Here is a 20,118-nt window from a genome sequence, read left to right on the forward strand (position 1 = left end):
TGTGTGCTTACACGTACACCTCGTGGGAAAAAATTACAGTCTTGGAATATTAATTTTGTTCTCATTTATATTATATGAATGGTGTACTAATGCATAAAGGATAAACAAACAAAAAAAAAAACAGACAATAATTTTTATATTTATATTATATTATGCATATTGACTTATTTCACGGCTGTTTTTTTTAAATAATGCTGCTTTAACGATTTCCATTAAATCCATTACAGTCATGAATATTTAATTTTATTCTCATTTATATTCATAAAATAAAATTCATCAAAAATTCCACTTATTCGACTGCTGTTATAGTATACGAGTAAAAACCATAATAAAACTTTTTTTTTTAAATATAAAAACCGTTGACTTAATATAATATACAAACACAATGGTGTTTTATAATTTTAGAAGAGTTATACCATTGTAAACTATTTAAACTATTCTTCGAGTAGTTATACTGTACCGTATAAGCTTATTTGCCCCTCAACTAGACTTTATTTTTTATTAAACAGTATTTACAGCGTGTGTATTAAAACATAAGCATCTTATACGCAATTGAGCAAAGTATATTTTTTAGTATTAACATAGGTACTATTTAATGAAAATTTCACACGCATTGTGATTTGCATGACTTCACTTTTCTAGTCGTTTCTTAATGTTACATTTCATATTAGATAAACGAAAAAATGGTTTGGAAAATTATACTTTTGTTGCCGTCTTTAAACGTTTTAGTAAGAGTTGGTCAGTTTCTTACTACATGTTACCCAAATTCTCCAACCGAGGTAAATAGTATAAAATCGAGTAATGTCTATTAGTTCTTTTTTGTAGTAGGTAGGTGCAAATGTATTTTACGTTTTTTAAAAATGTTTTGCTTTCTCTGATAATAGTAAGTATTATATAAATTATAATTATTTCTAATTATATAGTAATAATAAATAATTTTTACAATGATGTGTTTGGATATTCAATAAACAGCCGAACCACTTCTTCGTGTAGCAACATTATAAACCGGATATTGTATCTGAAAGCCAGGACTCAAGAACAATAATTGATCCAAGAAACGAAAGAAGACCACTTTGTCGCCCCACACAGATATACATGGATGGAGTGCAAAATAACCTTAATCTTATAAAAATAAAAATTGAAGAATTAGCTATTGATGGGGAAAGCATCAGTATATATATTTGTTTTAAAAATTTTTCGAATTATATTCTCTATAATGTGGTAAAATATTATTTGTCTGTTTATTATTCTTTAAACTGTATGTATAAGTTTGTTTACATTTTGTATTAATCAAGAAAAATTGATTTTAGGAAATTTCTTAATAATAAAATAAGATAAAAATGAACCCGAATTTAAAAAATGGATATTTTATTTACTGTAATAAAAAAATAAATATCTATTAGAACAAAATAATTAAAATATATCCAATTTTTTATTATTTTTATAAAACTTTAAGTATTTGACTATTAGGACATCGTAACTTTTTGGATACAATTAATAATTCTGGTGTACCTACGAAGCATAGTATCTTATAGGATACATGAAATTTTATACATAAATAACCAAATAAGTGATTGGCTTTATTTTAATATTAATTAAATATTTAGACGTATGTGATCTGATTCTAAGAGCGGAATTAAATATATTTAGGTTTTAAAATGTAAAAAAATGTGTTAAAAGTCCGTCCAAAAAAAAAAAAAAAATTGAAATGATAGCTGATAACATGGTTTTAGAAAAGATATTACAAATATAATATATGATATCAATAACCGTAATGGTCTCTCCAAAAAAATATTCCATGTATGTTTAAACTGGCATATTTATTTCAATTTTGGGTATCTTTATATAGATACATCGCCAAGTTAAGGGTAAAAATCATGTTTTTTTTTGCATTTAAACATATCTTAATCTCGTAACGATATAGCATTCTTATTACAAAGTTATCGAATAATAATTATACATGCTGTACAAATTATTATTATTCGACATAAACCAACGTCGTTCTAGGCTTATAAATCTGATTTGTGTTATAAAAGAATATTTGAATTGCAGTTGACTGGAATCACGAAGTGATGAAACACCGAGAATGGTTTCTTATTCAAACATCAATTGTTGCAGATAACAGTAAACGCCCAAAGAATTCCACTAATAACTTGGATAATTTGGAAAAAACAATTATTGGAGGTTCATTTAGGAAATTAGCAGTCGATTAGTAACTAGTGGTGATTCAGTTTTAGTCAATATAAATTAGTTTATAGTACATATTATTATTATTTCTACTATGGTTACACGGAAATTATTTAGTTAGCTAATAGAATAATTGGTGATCGTTTTATAAGTTATTTATCCATGTTGTATTCCAAATTTTTAAAAAAATTGTAGATGTTTGTAGTATAACAAATGGTGGAAGCATACAAAAGTATAGTTTGTGACCTTTTTAGGTTCTTACAAATATTGCTACAAGTCTCCTATTGTCCTATTGTTTTATGAAGGATTTTTAAACGCACTAATAATCAAGGCTTTGCAACCGAATAGTTTTTTCATTTTTATTCTGGTTTCCAAACTGGTTTTTAAAGGTGTTAGGTTAGGTTTATTCTAGTCTGGTTAAGAATCCCTAAAAAAATGTATAGATATTTAATAGATAATAACCTAGTTTTAAACCATTAACCATAAAATATTGCGGTTAATGGTTTATTTAAATATTTTATAATATTTTTTTGCGTCTACACGTTTTAAAATATTTTATTTCTAAAATCGTTTTCATGTATACATAAAGTATACTACTAAAACTTAGAATATAATGCAGCAATTCCAAAATTGCTTGTTATCTCCAGTTGTACCTAAAGAATTATAAAAAAAACGTCCGCCCGTAATTGGTCTCAGACCGTCGTTAGCGCTAAAGATCATAGACAAGTATACTGAAGATGACAACATGGTTGCCGAAATATGTATACGCAGAGAGTATTATTATTTAATGGTTAAGGGTGTTTTAAATATTTTTTTATTGACAACAGTGTAGAAAAAAATGATCATCATCTTTAATTCTTAGCAAAACAAATAGATTGATGAAAATTAAATATTGAAATGCTAACATTTATTTAAAAAAAATTTGTTTAACTATTTCAGAAATTAAAAAAAAAAACACTCCCGTTTAAAAAAAAAACCAAATTTCATATCCGTCTTACGTATAAGGGTTAAAGTTAACAATTTCCGAAATATTCAAAAATGTAGTAAAAAAAGTACCAAAAGAATGGGAAATAAATAATTCACAAAATATTCATGTTTTTAATGAAAATTACTGTCTTACATCAGTTGGGTCAACCTGTATAATGGCGTTTAAATTTAAATAATATACATATTATGGTAAATATGGGTAAATTAAACATAAAATGTAGTTTTTCCTACTACATAAGTTCAACATGGTTATCAGCTATTACAATTCAAGATAAAATATAATAGCTAAAAGCTAGATTTAAAAATGTAATAAATACACAGTAATACAGTACCTGTGTGCAATTGTTTCTTCTAATTATATGTTATAAAATTATAGGAAAAAAAATTTTAAATAAAAAATAAGATATAGTTTACTAAAAACTAGATACACACATAAAATCATTTAGTATGTATGTGAAATAATACAAAAATATAATCGCTTTATATATTAAGCCATTTGGTAAAAATAATAAAGATATAATTATAATTTATAAATTAATTAAGTATTAAAAAAAACAAACTCCATGAAGTATAATATATTAGTACCAAACCACTTTCAAATATCCAACATATAACAATAATATTTAACACAATTAACTACTATTCAAGTCCTTAAACCTATTATGATTTACAAATTTGATTGTAATAACGGTTTTAAATATTTATGAAATGATTCATTGACAGGTTCTTTATTCAACGGACTTTTATTGGCTTCTTCAATAAGTCGTTCGTAAACATTGCCATCATAAGCTCCCAACGGCGAACTCAAAATTTCATCTCTCATATCGAAACTATCTACCAAGCCAACTGCATTCGGCCTGAGACGTTTTAAACTGTCTTCTAATAACGTTTGTACTGAACGTACGTCACTTGGTTTTAAATTTGAAAACTAAACAATGAATAATATTTTTTCTAATATAACTGTATACAAAAAACAACGTTCAAAGAAAATTGAAAAGTACCTGCAAAAAATCGCCCAATTTCAATAAAATCCAATGCACACAAATCAGTTCTGCCAGTTGTGTTATTACCAACTTCAATTCTGGAGAGAGTTGAACTTTGTGAAGAGTAGCTATAAATACATTAATCACAAAAGCTCGACAGTGTGCCTGTAAAATTAAATCATATTATTTTTTTTTTTTGCAAATAGGTAATACGTTAGGTACGTCTAAAATAACTAACGTCAGAAGCTCTTGTAAGTTGAATAGATGTCTGATTCCAAGCATCTTCACGAGGAACTCCCGACTTTACTAATGAATTGATTGATAAATAACATTTTTCTATTAAACTAATAAAAGAAACATTTGCTTATTAGGTATACATATTTTATAGGTCAAAATTGTTCATTAAAATATAGTGAAATTACCTTCCAGCTACTTGCGTGAAAGCGTCTGCCATACATTTCAAATCGGTTGTCCAATTTAAACGTTTGAGGTTTTTAAAATTATTTAAATACTTCACCGTTTCGGTTATTTCCACGCCAGACTTGGCATCTCGAAAAGCTTTCATCAAATATCTTTTGAAATAAAAAATATATATATACGACTTATTTGTTACATTTTCCAAACAATTTATTACATCTGTAATATTCACCTTGCAGTTTGTAACAGTAAAACCGTATTCTCTCCTTCGTAGGTTTCTGAGGCAGTAGCCAAAGCATAAATATTTGGAAAGTTACTACTGTTCATATAGCCATGACCACCGCACGCTAAACGACAAGAAGTGACACCAACAGCTGCTTCGGCTGAACCAACAGCTTTTAAACAGCAAGCCATTGCGTGCAACTAAAAAAAATTGCCAATTTAATCAATGTAAGAAATTAATTAATTACATTTTAGCTTCGATGCGGAACACGTTAAATTTTAAAAATATATTATCAATTCACGACAATATTATTATGGATATCTATTTTAAGTCATCCTATTTATTAGTTCTTTTTGGCTGAGCAACATTAAAAAGCCAATACAGTGGAGTACTGACAATACATATTTTTTAAGCGCTCAACTTTACCTCGGGTAATCGTTTCGTGTCACCTTGTTCTAGCCGAGAAGTGACCTCGTCATAAACATTCCGTAGCCACGTGGCCGCAAATCGAAATGCTATGCTAGTAGCTATGACTGGAAATAATTTATACTGTTGTGTCTGATAATCTAATATTTGACATTCACCTTCACTAAAAAAAAAAAACAATCTTGGTGTAACCTAATAAATGCCATGAAATCAAATATATCTAGTTCTTAATATCATATAGTTACCCTTCCTTACGCTCTGACTGTCGTCTTACAGCACTGTATCTAGTGGCTATAGTAGCAGCTTGTGCTAAATAGTTTACTACAAAGCTTTTTACAATAGCTACACGTACAAATATCATTGTGCCATAAGTCAGCTTGTCACTTAAAGACTTTTGATAAGTACCATCCTACGATAAAAAAAAAAAATAGATGTGTTAAAATTGTTGGTATAAGATTTTTAATAACAGTTTTTTTTTAATGATAATAATAGTGCAATTTTATTATTTTTTAATAAAAATATAAACGTACCTTTAGGACTTTAGCATTTTTCATAAGCATATTCATTCTTGGTATTCTGACATTATCAAATGCCAAGTATCCATTATTGATTGAGCTCATTCCAAGTTTGCTTCCGATTTCGCCAATTTTTATTCCTAAGGTAAATAATACAGAAAACATATCTTTATCCCATTGATAAATGACAAACTATTATATTTGTAATACCAGGCAGTGGCATCCATGTTTCTTTGTCTCTGAGCTGAACAACAAAAGGGTGTATACCATGACATTTTCCTTGAGTATATAACTGAGCTACAACTACTGCAAAGTTACAGGTATGTCCGACTAAAAATAAAATATACATATTTTCTTAGTTTCTTTGAGAATGTAAGGAGTTTTAGATTTTAAGTTAAACAATATTACTTTTAAATCTATACAAATATACTTAATTATAAACATGGGCGAAAATTGGGGAAAACTTTTGGAAGCTTAGCACCCATAGTTTTAAGCACCTCCCCCCCCCCCGCAAAAAAAAATGTTTTTTCATAATTTAGAGAGGATTTTCTAATTTTTTCAGGGTTTACGACCCCCGCCGCTTTTTTTAGCAAAATTGCTGTCCTGATTATAGAATGATAAACTTACGTCCACCAGGCCACCATTTATACGACGTTAATGTGGGACTATTTAACACAAATTCTTCAGTTAATGGATCGTAAATACAGGTGGTTTCTAAACCTCGAATGAAAGTTCCGTGGCCCATTTCGGTCTAAAGAACAAGATATAAAAATGAATATGGTTGTTGTTCATACCATAAAATGGTATAATGGTGTTAATGTTTGCATTACATAAAACAATTATATTATATTATTTATATATAGCCACATTTTACAGGGGATAAAATCTATGCAGAAAATACCGTAGACTGTATATAGATAATCTATATCTATTAGATCTAATGAAAGAGAGAGAAACAAACGGTTTGTCACATTTCGTTAATGTTTGCATTATCTTGTCCACACATAGTGGATTTTGCCTCTAAAGTTTTAAACTAGTCAACAATTTTTTATAAATTTTAGTATAACCCTCACATAAAAAAAAACTAATAAACTAAAAGTTCTAAACGGGGGCACAGTGTGGCAGAGTAAAGTGCACCACAATTATTTTTAAAAATGTTAGGCTTATAATTAAGCTTGTATTATTTAATTCTTACGAAAACTGTATAGCTAATCAACTTTAAAATAACACCTACATTAACGTACAAATTAAAATTTGATGTAGAACCGAAAAGTGATTTTTTTCTTTTAACAAACAAGTACGATATAATTAGGGATATTTAACATCAAAAAGATACTTTATATTATTTATGCTTTTTAAGTGCATTGAAAATTTGTTCGAAACACTCTTTACTCTTACATGCACATCAACTACAGTTAATAATGAGTTTTACCAAATTTACATTAAAAAAAAACCTTAATGTTTTTTTCTTAAATACATGTTGTTCTATTAAAATTAAATGAGAATATACCGGATTTTAATCAGTTATTTACTACGTTGAAAGAATAATATAATAATAATATAATAACCTTCATTAACAGTAAAGAAACTCATAATTAATAGTCTTATGCAAATAAATTCATTACAATATGTCATATATTAAGTACATAACTATATACCGTCCAACTAAAATTCAAAAGTAATATAAATTTCTTAATTGGTATCGCAATCGAATCGAATACTAGTATTTCAATAGATATTGTATAGGTACAGTGTAAACAATACATCCAAATGTTACAGAAAAAAAATATTTAATTTATAATATGTCTTGATCTTTTTGAAGTATTATGAGGTATGATATTACCATATTATTACATATTTTATTACCTGAGCATATGTTCCAACTATCTGATTGCCACCGAGCCACATGTCTTGTTGTTCCATAGTGCCTTGTCCCATAATTGTGGGAACGAACATAATAAAATGTAATGTAAAAGGTGAACCATCCTTAATGATAGCGTTAGCGATTAAACCACTCAGGAGTTCTCTGCAAGAAACACAATTTCAAATGTCACTGATTACAAAATTCCTATAATTTTCCATATACTTACAGGTAAGGATCCGTGGACCCGCCACTGCCGTCATCTCGTTGTTGCCATTCCGCAATTTTTTTTAATAAAACACAGCTCTTCCTTACAGCGTGTTCATAACGTTCTTTGTGACTTAAATATTCCATTGGAACTTCGTCTTTAAAACGGGGATCGGATAAAAAAAACGATTCTGAAAATACAACACTCGGTATGATTATTCAATGTATATGAGATATGTTGGCAGAGCGGTACAACAAAAGCATTTAAGTGGAATAGAAGAAAAAAATACACATACCCATTTTCTTTCTAGCTACTGTACTTTGAATACCGCCATCTAAGAAGTTCGTGAGTTCTTCGACGTTGAATGTACAATTTTGGCGTTCTCTTTTCAAATCCTCGTTAATTGTAATTTTCATTTTTATTAAATAAAAATACTACCGAACAAGCGTGAAGTATCTATGCTAAACAATAATTGAACCAGTAAGTAGGTGAGTAGTATAGTGAGTCGGTGTATCACGGACAATAACTAAAATATTATAACAACATTCAAACAGAGCTCTACACTTAATACAAAAAAAATTACCAAATTAATAAATAAATATAGTTTTTATTATTGACTCCCTTTGTAGCCAAAATAAAATATCAATGATTGAAAAATGCGTTCACGATAACAATGAAATTCGCAGTCCTAAAAATTTGTCAACTTAATGAAAAAAAATAATATAAGTTTCTATTCTGATATTCTTAACAATACAATTATGGAATACGTGGCGAAAGGTTGAGAACAACGGCCAGACTAACGTTTGATTAGGTGAGTAGGAGTTAGTACTATGTGAAATTGAGTGATGGGAATTATAATATTATGCAATAATTTTTATAGACATTTTAATTATGAAATAATTAAAAACTAGTCAAAAATTGCTAAAATTTAAATTGCGTGATGTTGCTTATATGCGAAGAAGTATTTTTACGAAGTATAGAAAAACGTTGCACGTTAATATTCTACATGACGCCAACACACAACAAATGACAGGACTTTATGAATTCATTAATTAAAAATATTGTACTAGAGGCGAATGCACACAGTACACTGTATAGACAAATAATTGAAGGATTTAATTTATTCACTTTCAATTAAACCACAATACTCAGTGCTGCTACTAATTTATAAATTATACATTAGACATTGTTTATGGAAATTACACTGTAATCGTAATCGTATATATATATATATATATATATATATAACAAATAAAATAGCGATAATGTCTGGTCTCATTATATGTAAATCTGCAGAATTTATATCTTTTTTTTTTATTACTTATCATCACTATTTAAAATCTAACTTGTATTTGTTGTTGTAAACATAATATTATCACTGTTTTATCTTATCTGTGGTATTATAATGTAATTAAATCCACAATGGCGCATTTGGTGTTGGACTCTTTGAAACGTTTATCGCGTTGAAATAATACTTTCAACTACTAGTAGTCGGAATATCAGATATTAGTACAAGAAGCCTAAGACCACGTTTTTAAATAAAAATGTCTTTTTAATAACATAATAAAATATGTATGAATAATATAATTACTAATATTTTTATTTTTAACGGTATTTGGATATGAATACATACTTTGTGAGAATCGAAAAAATATCTATACATACTTTCATTGATCTATAATAAAATCAGCTAATTTTTGGATTAATAAAAATGTTTTAAACATAAACTGTACTGATCGATAGCTTGCATACAAATTACTACTTAGGGTTCTTCATTTATATTGATTTATATTAGACTAAAAATAAAAATATTATATTTATTGAAAACGTATTAAGAGGGCGTCGCACCAGTGATTTTCAGTGGTAAAAACATATTTAAGCAGACTGAAAATAACTCACTTGATTTTGGTTTTAGAGTAAAAACATTCATTATAAAATTAAAAGAAAACAATATTCCGGAGGGCAAGACGGTGGGTTTTTTAAAAAAAAATAATTTTTTGGAAAGTTACAGTCATTTAAAAATGTTAAAATAGTCGTTATTTCTAAACTATGTATTGAGCGTTATACTTAGAATAATGAAAAAACGCACCGTCTTGCCCTCCGGAATATTGTTTTCATTTAATTTTATAATGGGCACTTTTACTCTAAAACCAAAATTAAGCGAGTTATTTTCAGTCTGCTTAAACATGTAGAGATGAAAAAACATTTTTAAATCGCTCTTAAGGATGCTGTGATAGTCGAAAAAATAAATTAACAACCAAAATAGAGTCTTAGTTATTGAACTAATAATTACACATCACAGTTTAACCTTTAAATTAAGATTTTGTAAAAAATTGCCTATACTTTACTTCTTAAAAATGGGCGGTGCGACGCCCACTTAACATTATATTTTATTTATAACTATTTTTTTTAAATTTATTTTAATACTTCTCATTAGCCCAGTAATTGGTTTTAAATAGTGTTCGTCTATTTAAATCGTACATCAATAATAATATTTATATATTTGTATACAACGTACAAGATGACACAGTATCCAATTGCAGTTATTATTGTATATATTATCAACATTTAAAATAATTGCAGAGTTTCGATATTTCTAATACGAATTATTGACTATAGTTTTTAATAAATTCACACGTTGTATTTTAAAAATTATATCAAATACAACTGGAATGATTTGTCGACAAGATTTTTATTTAAAGACTTTGATAGGTTCTTGTAACAGCCGGTTACAGACATTTCCATCATATATGAGCCTAAAGCAGAATTTAATACTTCATCGTCGAAGAAGTCTACAAAATAAACTACATGTCTTTACTACAAGGTCTTTTGAGTTTCAAGCATATTTCCGTCAAACTATTAAACATGATGAAAATGGGCAAAATGTACTATTTACATTTTATTTTCAATACAATGAAGAAAAATATTAATATATTGGTACAGTGTGAAGCCATATTTGTAGATGGCACATTTGAATACGCACCCAAATACTTTATTCAGCTTTATACGATACGCGGATTAAAAAACCGTTATTATTTTGTTTTGGCTTTTTTTTAAGTGATAAACGCAAAAAAGCATATCCAAATGTGGACATATTTAATTAAATTATGCTCAAAAAATTCATCTGAAATACTAAGTATAAAAAAATGCATATCGATTTTGAAATAGCCGCTCACGAAGCTGCAAAAACGGTGTTTCCTTAACGTTTTCCATAACGTATTAAGTATCTTCACAAAAATATTACATTTTGACAAAATTTAATGCATATAGAAAGTCAATTATATTAAAAAAAAACGAGGTAATTATAGTGCAGATGAGTATAAATTAATTTTTTTTTTAATCTTAAAAATATATACTAGAACAAAAATTATTTAATTTGTCATACTTTTATGGGACACTCTAAATAGATACTAATAGGTGTAAGGACAATATTTTGTTTTTGATATAATCTGATTGCCAATACCCATCAACGACGGTCTCAATTGATGAACTAATACTGTTGTTTAACAATGTTCTATAATATACAATCTCACAAGAATATAGGAAAATTAATGTTCACACTATATAGTTGACACAATGTGTAGTCTAAAAATGAAAATGTTGCCAGTGGATTGTATATCTTCTTTATCGCCTTCCGCTCCCAACTACATTGGGTCGGCCACCCTAGTCCTACACCTCCATAGAGCTCGGTCTTCTACATCTCGTTCAATCACCCCCACTATCATCATTACACTCTGTATTCCGTCCATCCATCTTTTATTTGGTCTTCCTATTCCTCTTTTTCCCTCTATATTCATCTTCATAACACCTCTCACTGCCTCTGTCTCATCACTTCTCATAACATGACCGAGCCATCTCAACCCACTCTCTCTCATTTTCTCCACAGTTGATGCAACTCCTAGACTGTCCCTTATGTGTTCATGCCAGTAGATTCGATATAAATGTTAAAATCATTCAAATTATTAAATGTATTATTATTGCCAATTATTTTTAATCGGGTAGCCGACCGCTAGCTCCTGATATATACGTGGAAAAGTTAAAAGTTCAAGTTGCTATAACTTTTGACTACGACAAGCGTAAATCTTTTACAATAATCATAAAGATAGATTAAACTACTTAAATTTACGACCGCGGCTGTATTCAAACTTAAATGCCAGCGACGTTCCTTTGATTTCAATAGTTTGACGGAAATACGCTTGAAACTCACAAGACCACATGTACAGTTGATTTTGTAGATTTGTTCGACGATGAAGTATTAAATTCTGCTTTAGGCTATTATATGATGGAAATGTCTGTAGCCAAATTAGTAATATGTATGCAAGCCATCGATCAGTACAGTTATGTTTAAAACATTTTTATTAATCCAAAAATTAGCTGATTTTATTATAGATCAATGAAAGTATATATAGATATTTGTTTGATTCTCCCAAAGTAAATATTCATATCCAAGTACGGTTAAAAATAAATATATACTATTAACCTTTTTTTCGGAACAAAAAGTGGAAATATATATTATAATAATATCTATATATTATTAATTATTATGTTTAATACTAATGACTGCAACACATTGATTACAATTTCAAGTATTATCCCTTTAAGAATATTCATTATTTTTTAGATTTCAAAATCGAGAAATAACGATATTATTGCACAGTGCATTTATAAAAAATAATTGTAATTGATTTGATGAATTCACATGTAATCCATTGGTAACTATATTATTGTTTCATTTAGTAATCTTAACAATTGTTTTATAGGAGATAACCAAACAGGAATAATATTAAGGTGTAAATGTAAAATCAAATAAATGAAGCCGGAATAATAAATAGGATAGCTACTATTATAACATATAACAATAACGCTTAGATATTGTGAACTTAACCTACGTTAGTAATTTGGACACATAAATACCTTATGACGTCAAATAAATTGATTCACAATAATGGTATCTCACGCCACTGGTACATTGAAACTGACGACTGGCTTTTGACAGCGACTTAGGCCAAGTAAAGAATGCCGCATGCGAATAAATTTGTAATTTTAGATTCGGTGCGGAGCTGAGATGGTATTGTTTTTACAATGATGTGTTTTTATTTTATTTGTATCAAAGAAAACACCCAAAAATTTACAAATTTTTCAACTTAAAATTACAATGCTCTAAAATTTTTTTAAAAATAGTCGAAAATGTTCCAAATTTATGTGAATTATTCTTCAAACATAGTACTATCGATAGACATTAACAAACAAGCAAAAATATTATAAACCCTTTCCTCTAGAAGGGATAGAATTTTTTTCTTTATTTCTCTTTTTCAAGCAAAGTTTTAGAGGTTTAGATGTGAAAATTAGACCGAAGGTAGATCTAAAATGAAACTATAACATATACAATTTTCTCAAAAATCTGTTGTCAAATTTTTTTTATTAAGGAAAAACCCGCAAAATAGGGTAAATTTACACTTTGGCCGTAGTCAGTTTCTAGGTTGCTATGTGTGAGTAAATCAACAGTCAACAGGTTAAACAGGTCAACAGGTCAACAGATATTGAACTTAACCTACGCAGCAATAAAAAATTCACACGAAAATTCCAAACCATGTTTTTATTTTACTAAATAAGACCAGCGGATTTTTTATTATTTTGCTTTAATTAAGTATAGAAGTGTGTTTGAATGTTATTAAAATAGTTTAGTTATTGTCCTTGATACACCTACTCACTATACTACTCACCTACTTAATGGTTCAATTATTGTTTAGCATAGATACTTCACTATTGTTCGTTAGTATTTTTATTTAATAAAAATGAAAATTACAATTAACGAGGATTTGAAAAGAGAACGCCAAAATTGTACTTTCAACGTCGAAGAACTTACGAATTTTTTAGATGGTGATATTCAAAGTACAGAAGCTAGAAGGAAAATTGGTAATTGAATGTTTTTTTTCTCCTATTCCTCTTTAGCGCTTTTGTTGTACCGCCTTGCCAACACATACACATTAAATAACTATACTAAGTGTTGTATTTTCAGAATCGTTTTTTTTTTACCCGATCCCCGTTTTAAAGACAAAGTTCCAATGGCATATTTAAGTCACAAAGAACGTTATGAACACGCTGTAAGGAAGAGTGTTGTTTTGTTTAAAAAAATTACGGACTGGCAACAACAAAATGACGGCAGTGGCGGGTCCACGGATCTTTACGGATTGGTATATTTTAAAAAATTATAGGAATTTTAGAATTAGTTAAATTTGATATTTTGTTTGTTGTAGAGAACTCATATATGGTTTCTTGCTAATGCTATCATAAAGGATGGTTCACCTTTTGCTGTACATTTGCTTATGTTCATTTCTACAATTATGGGACAAGACACAATGGAACAACAAGACGTTTGGGTCGGTCGAATGTTCAGCAGTCAGATAGTAGGAACATATGCTTAGGTAATATAAAAACTAATATGGAAATATTATATGGATTGTGCAGGGTGGATACGATTAGGGTTGATCGTCTGTCTAGAAAAATGTACTGTCATAGTTACCTATGTATCGTAATTAACAATATAGTGAAAACATTTTCATTACCTGTTGACTGTTGATTCACTCACACATACCAACCTAGAAACTGACTACGGCCAAAGTGGGGGCTTTTCCTTTATAAAAAAAAAATTGACAACAGATTTTTGAGAAAATTGAATATGTTATAGTTCCATTTTAGATCTGCCTTCGGTCTAAATTTAAGAACTAAATCTCTAAAACTTTCCTTAAAAAAGTGAAATAAAAAAAACAATTCTATCCCTTCTAGGGAAAAGGGTTTATGATATATGATTTCCAGATACTTGCTTGAAGCTACCCACGATCCCAATTTTTTCGAGGCTGTGGGTGTTATCATCTATTTATATGTTGTTAAAAGTAAATTTTAATTTAAATACCTTATGAAAATTTAAATAGTTGAGAACTTTTAATTGGTCTAAATTTTAACAGCTGTACAGTATGATTTATGAATTACAGTCGTTTTTATTTTTATATCCTAATAGTTTAAGTCTTAATAATAATACTCGTCATCACAGTTTTATTGAATGTTGATAAAAAAATATTTATTGGTACTATAAAAAAACTAATAAAACGTATGAATACTTATTTACAAATTAAATTATAAAATAAAACATTTAAATTCACTAATATAAAAATAAACCTTCGTCATTTGTCAACATTATAAATAATTGTTTAAAAACATTAATCCAAAATATAAACTCAGACTTAAAATCCATTAATTATTAAGAAAAACATAGCATATTTTCCAGATATAGTATGAAATATAACAATAATTAAAAACACTTCTTTGAAAATCACAATAAAAAACAAAAAAGTTTAATTCACAGATCAATACCAAATAGTTTAAAAAACTTAGCATAATTAAAACTGTCAGTCTCAAAGAACAATAATAAAAAAATAATCATAAAGGTAGAAAATAATAAAAATACTAATTTTAAAATTTCAACCGAATACCATGTATGGCAATATTTTTGTTAGAATAATTTGGTATTGTAAAATACACATTGTCAATTAAACGAAAAAGCCTCAAGGCGGTTTCCATTGTTTTTGCGAAGTTAATTTTTCTACTATTGATATCTTTCTCATATTTTATTGTTATAAATGAATATATTTTCATAAGATTAATAATTATTATTTTTTAATTTCTATACTGTTAATGAAAGTTATTAAACAATTCTTTAAAAGAGAAAATAACGTTTAACTTAGTTTTTTTAAAGTAATCTTAAAGTTTTAGTAGTAAAACTAATTGTGTAACTGCAGTTAATGTGCATTTAAGAGTATTTTGAGATGTTATTAATTGCACTTGAAAAGAAAATGTGTTATTGAGTTTTTTTTAATGTTAAATATTACTAAATATATCGTACGTGTTTGTTAAAAGAAAATCAATCACACGTTTCAGTTCAACGTGAAATTTTAATTTGTACATTAGTGTAGGTGTTAGTTTAAAAAAACCAGTACAGTGGGGTCGGGACATAGTGGGGACGAAGCATAGTTGGGTCGGGGCATAGTAGGGACGAGGAGGTCACAGGTTTACAGGAATTTTTAAATCTGAATTTGATAAAATCACTTTCGAAAAAACGCTTCGATGCAAATCGGTAGTTAGTATTTTCAAGCCAGTACAGTCCAAACCAAGCACAGTATAACCAGCAAAGTAAGAACGTTTTAAATGAAGGTTCTGTATTTACAAATGAGCATCAAAGCGTTTATTTGAAAGCGATTTTATTCAATTTTATCACTTTTATTTATAACAATTCTTGTAGACCTGTGACCTCTCCGTTTCCTCATTGCTTTGATTACATTATGTCAATACTCTACTGTACTAGTCCTCTCGGATAAAATCACTTCCAAATTATCGCTTGATGCTCATTTGTAAATACAGAACCTTAATTTAAAACGTTCTTACTTTGCTGGTTATACTGTGCTTGGTTTGGACTGTACTGGCTTGAAAATACTAACTACCGATTTGCATCGAAGCGTTTTTTCGAAAGTGATTTTATCACTTTCAGATTTAAAAATTCCTGTAAACCTGTGACCTACCCGTCCCTACTATACCCCGACACAACTATGCTCCGTCCCCACTATGCCCCGACCCCACTGTACTGTTTTTTTTTGCAAGAACGTAGTGGACCAAATAACACATATACAATGTCTTGTTAAATTTAGTTAGAATGGTGGACGATTCATGTTTAAATCGTTTGTATTCCATAGTTTAAATTATAATTGTTTATTCTCAATAAAATTAATATTTATATTTTATATACTTCCATTAGAGCAATCTCACACAAACTATTTATACTTCATAGATTATATTATTTCAAAGCTCTATTATTATCTATTTTACTAGATTGACAATGTACAAAACAAAAAGCAACTAAAAAATCCTTTTCATAGATCCTTAAAATATAAAGGGTGGGATAGTGATACGAGTTTTACCATTTAAATACATTAGAAAATCACCGTTTTACTGCCTCATCCTGTATATTAATTTCTTGTTATTTTCTAAAGAAAAATTGATTTTCTTACATTTAAATTAAAATAAATCGTATACTGGTACTGTGATCGAGAAAACAATAAATTTTACCTACATATATTACTTATTAGTTAAATATTACTAACGTGTATAGCCACTAGCGGTCGGCTGTTGGCTGTTATTTAACAATAACCTTTTATGGATATTTTAATAATAGTATAGGAGCAGTATCATGATGTTAAATGTTCACGAGATTTGATCTAGTCATAAAATAAAGTACTATCATTCATGACTTTTAAATACTATTAAAATATATCTTAACTTGAACACACTAATAAAATAATGAAATATTTTATACAAAATTAGAGCTAAAAAATTATAAACTAAAAAATTAAAACTAGCATGAAGCAGATTATATATCTTATATAAAATAATTTAAACAATCTAGCGAGAATCTCTTCAAATGAATAACAGTATAACAATATGCAAAACAATAGTTTTCCTTTAAAAAAATTGTGTAATAAAAATACATTTTGGGGCGGTAAACTGCATAAAAACCAACACTTAATCTGAATCCAAAAAACAACAGTCTTCTTCATAATTTGCTGGTAGTTGGAACTTATATACTCATAGTTGACCTTCGGTAAGGTAATATAACGCAGGCGATAAAAAAACGAGATAACGACAGTGGTTTTGTTGTATCAGAATCATTAAGTGTCTTAATAAGTACACGGATAGGTTTTTTTCCCAATAAATCGTGTGTCTACTATAATCAGCTACACGATTTAGTCGTCTGTGATATCATGTAATAAACACAATATTATGATAACGACCAAAGGGCCCTAACCTAACCCAACACGGATAGACGTTACCAACTGATAGTTTTTAGTGTCTGTTCGTTTCTCACATCTGGTACACCGGGTTTTTAGTAAAAAAAAAGAAAAATTGAATTTGTGTAAACTTAAAGTCAAAAGTGGTACTTGAGCACAAAACTAATAGTATCATTCTGCATAGATATACATAAAATTGTTTTAATGATTTGATCAATTTTTTTTTAAAGATTTTAGGTGTTTTTGTTAAAATATACAAAATCTGCGAAAACACAGTTTCCCGGCAATTAAAAAAAAACTGTAGTGCCGAATTTTTTTCCCGTTTAATATGTTATGGATACATATGAGTTCCAACTAATGGAAAATTTTCAACCCAAAAGTTTTAAAATTACGGCTAAAAACCCCGAAAAACAAAAAAACTTGTACCCCCCCCCCCCCCCCAAAGTACCAACTAGATGAAATTTGCGATTTATAGAGTAGCTATTCGAAGGAATTGGTCCAGTATTAAAAAAGTTACAGTGTATACAGATAAAAAAAAAACACACATCAGAGTAAAACCAATACCTTCTCGCTTTGCATCGAAGCTAAAAGACTAGCTATACAATTTTCGTAAGAAATAAATAAATATTTAAAAAAGGTTATAGCTATAGAGATTTAGAATTTGATGCTATTTATATCACACCAATTATGTATGGCGAGATGGTTATGTAAAAGATAAAGTGTGGTCAGCGTAGCTTAACATTTTTTAAACGAATTGTGGTGCACTCTACACGGCCACACTGTGCCTTCATTTAGAACTTGAAATGTATTAATTTTTTTTTTAAAGTACGCATAATACTGAAAATTATGAAATATCGTTTACTTGTTTAAAACTTTAGAGACAAAATCCCTTATATGTGGACAAGATAACGCGGTAATTACTGGTTTGAAAAACCTATTGCTGGATGTTGTCAAGCTAAAATTTTGATAAACGGTTGTCTCTCTCTCTCTCTCTCATTATATCTAATAGATATTATAGATAAATTATCTATAGACAGATTATGGTATTTTCTGCATAGATTATATCCCCTGTAATGATTCTATATTAGTTAAAGATAAATATAAACAACAAACATGTTAATATTTGTATTTTGTACGATAGACCGAACTGGGCCACGGAAATTTCATTCGAGGTTTAGAAACCACCTGTATTTACGATCCATCAACTGAAGAGTTTGTGTTGAACAGTCCCACATTAACCTCGTATAAATGGTGGCCTGGTGGACGTAAGTTTATCATTTTATAATCAGGAGAGCAATTTTGCTAAAAAAAAGCGGCCGGTGTCGAAGACCCTTAAAAAAATTAGAAAATCTTCTCTCCTCCCTATATTATGACACAAAACATTTTTTTTTGCGGGGGGGATGTTTAAAACTATGGGTGCTAAGCTCCCTAAAGTTTTCCCCAATTTGCGCCTATGTTTATAATTAAGTATATTTGTATAGATTTAAAAGTAATATTGTTAAACTTAAAATCTAAAACTCCTTACATTCTCATAGAAACTAAGAAAATATGTATATTATATTTTTAGTCGGACATACCTGTAACTGTGCAGTAGTTGTAGCTCAGTTATATACTCAAGGAAAATGTCATGGTATACACCCTTTTGTTGTTCAGCTCAGTGACAAAGAAACATGGATGCCACTGCCTGGTATTACAAATATAATAGTTTGTCATCTATCAATGGGATTAAGATATGTTTTCTGTATTATTTACCTTAGGAATAAAAATTGGCGAAATCGGAAGCAAACTTGGAATGAACTCAATCAATCATATTTGATGAAAGCTTTTCGAGATGCCAAGTCTGGTGTGGAATTAACCGAGACGGTGAAGTATTTAAATAATTTTAAAAACCTCAAACGTTTAAATTGGACAACAGATTTGAAATGTATGGCAGACGCTTTCACGCAAGTAGCTGGAAGGTAATTTCACTATATTTTAATGAACAATTTTGACTTAGAAAATATGTAGAAGAAGTAATTGTTTTTTTGATTAATAGAAAAATGTTATTTATCAATCAATTCATTAGTAAAGTCGGGAGTTCCTCGTGAAGATGCTTGGAATCAGACATCTATTCAACTTACAAGAGCTTCTGACGTTAGTTATTTTAGACGTACCTAACGTATTACCTATTTGCAAAAAAAAAAAATAATATGATTTAATTTTACAGGCACACTGTCGAGCTTTTGTGATTAATGTATTTATAGCTACTCTTCACAAAGTTCAACTCTCTCCAAATTGAAGTTGGTAATAACACAACTGGCAGAACTGATTTGTGTGCATTGGATTTTATTGAAATTGGGCGATTTTTTGCAGGTACTTTTCAATTTTCTTTGAACGTTGTTTTTTGTATACAGTTATATTAGAAAAAATATTATTCATTGTTTAGTTTTCAAATTTAAAACCAAGTGACGTACGTTCAGTACAAACGTTATTAGA

General features: G+C 28.7%; 2 protein-coding genes and 1 pseudogene across 7 annotated transcripts in view; 2 read left to right on the forward strand and 1 right to left on the reverse strand.

Annotated features, from left to right (window-relative positions):
• The window catches only part of LOC126842087 (uncharacterized), a 73,381-nt gene that overhangs the window by 37,828 nt on the left and 15,435 nt on the right, over positions 1–20,118 (forward strand). The window lies entirely within an intron of this gene.
• On the reverse strand, positions 3,632–8,888 carry LOC126842078 (probable peroxisomal acyl-coenzyme A oxidase 1). 6 transcript variants are annotated; one of them, XM_050578943.1, is made up of 15 exons: positions 8,562–8,888; positions 8,391–8,495; positions 8,103–8,263; positions 7,829–7,997; positions 7,605–7,764; positions 6,366–6,489; positions 5,949–6,068; positions 5,754–5,878; positions 5,469–5,632; positions 5,224–5,386; positions 4,807–4,997; positions 4,580–4,729; positions 4,396–4,501; positions 4,176–4,322; positions 3,632–4,102 (listed from the first exon to the last, which is right to left on the reverse strand). In XM_050578943.1, the coding sequence occupies exons 3-15, from the start codon at positions 8,221–8,223 to the stop codon at positions 3,842–3,844; spliced, it is 2,001 nt and encodes a 666-aa protein (XP_050434900.1). In that variant the 5' UTR covers positions 8,224–8,263; positions 8,391–8,495; positions 8,562–8,888; the 3' UTR covers positions 3,632–3,841. The 6 variants fall into 6 exon arrangements, with proteins under 6 accessions (XP_050434900.1, XP_050434898.1, XP_050434897.1 ...); XM_050578941.1 differs by having other exon boundaries at positions 8,103–8,268; XM_050578940.1 differs by having other exon boundaries at positions 8,103–8,333.
• On the forward strand, positions 13,603–19,512 carry LOC126842084 (probable peroxisomal acyl-coenzyme A oxidase 1; annotated as a pseudogene).

The sequence above is a fragment of the Adelges cooleyi genome, unplaced genomic scaffold (assembly GCF_023614345.1).
Source record: "Adelges cooleyi isolate 19-005CV unplaced genomic scaffold, UGA_ACOO_1.1 ACOO_flye_CR_arks_rails_tigmint_CR_PRNA_446, whole genome shotgun sequence".
NCBI lineage: Eukaryota > Metazoa > Arthropoda > Insecta > Hemiptera > Adelgidae > Adelges > Adelges cooleyi.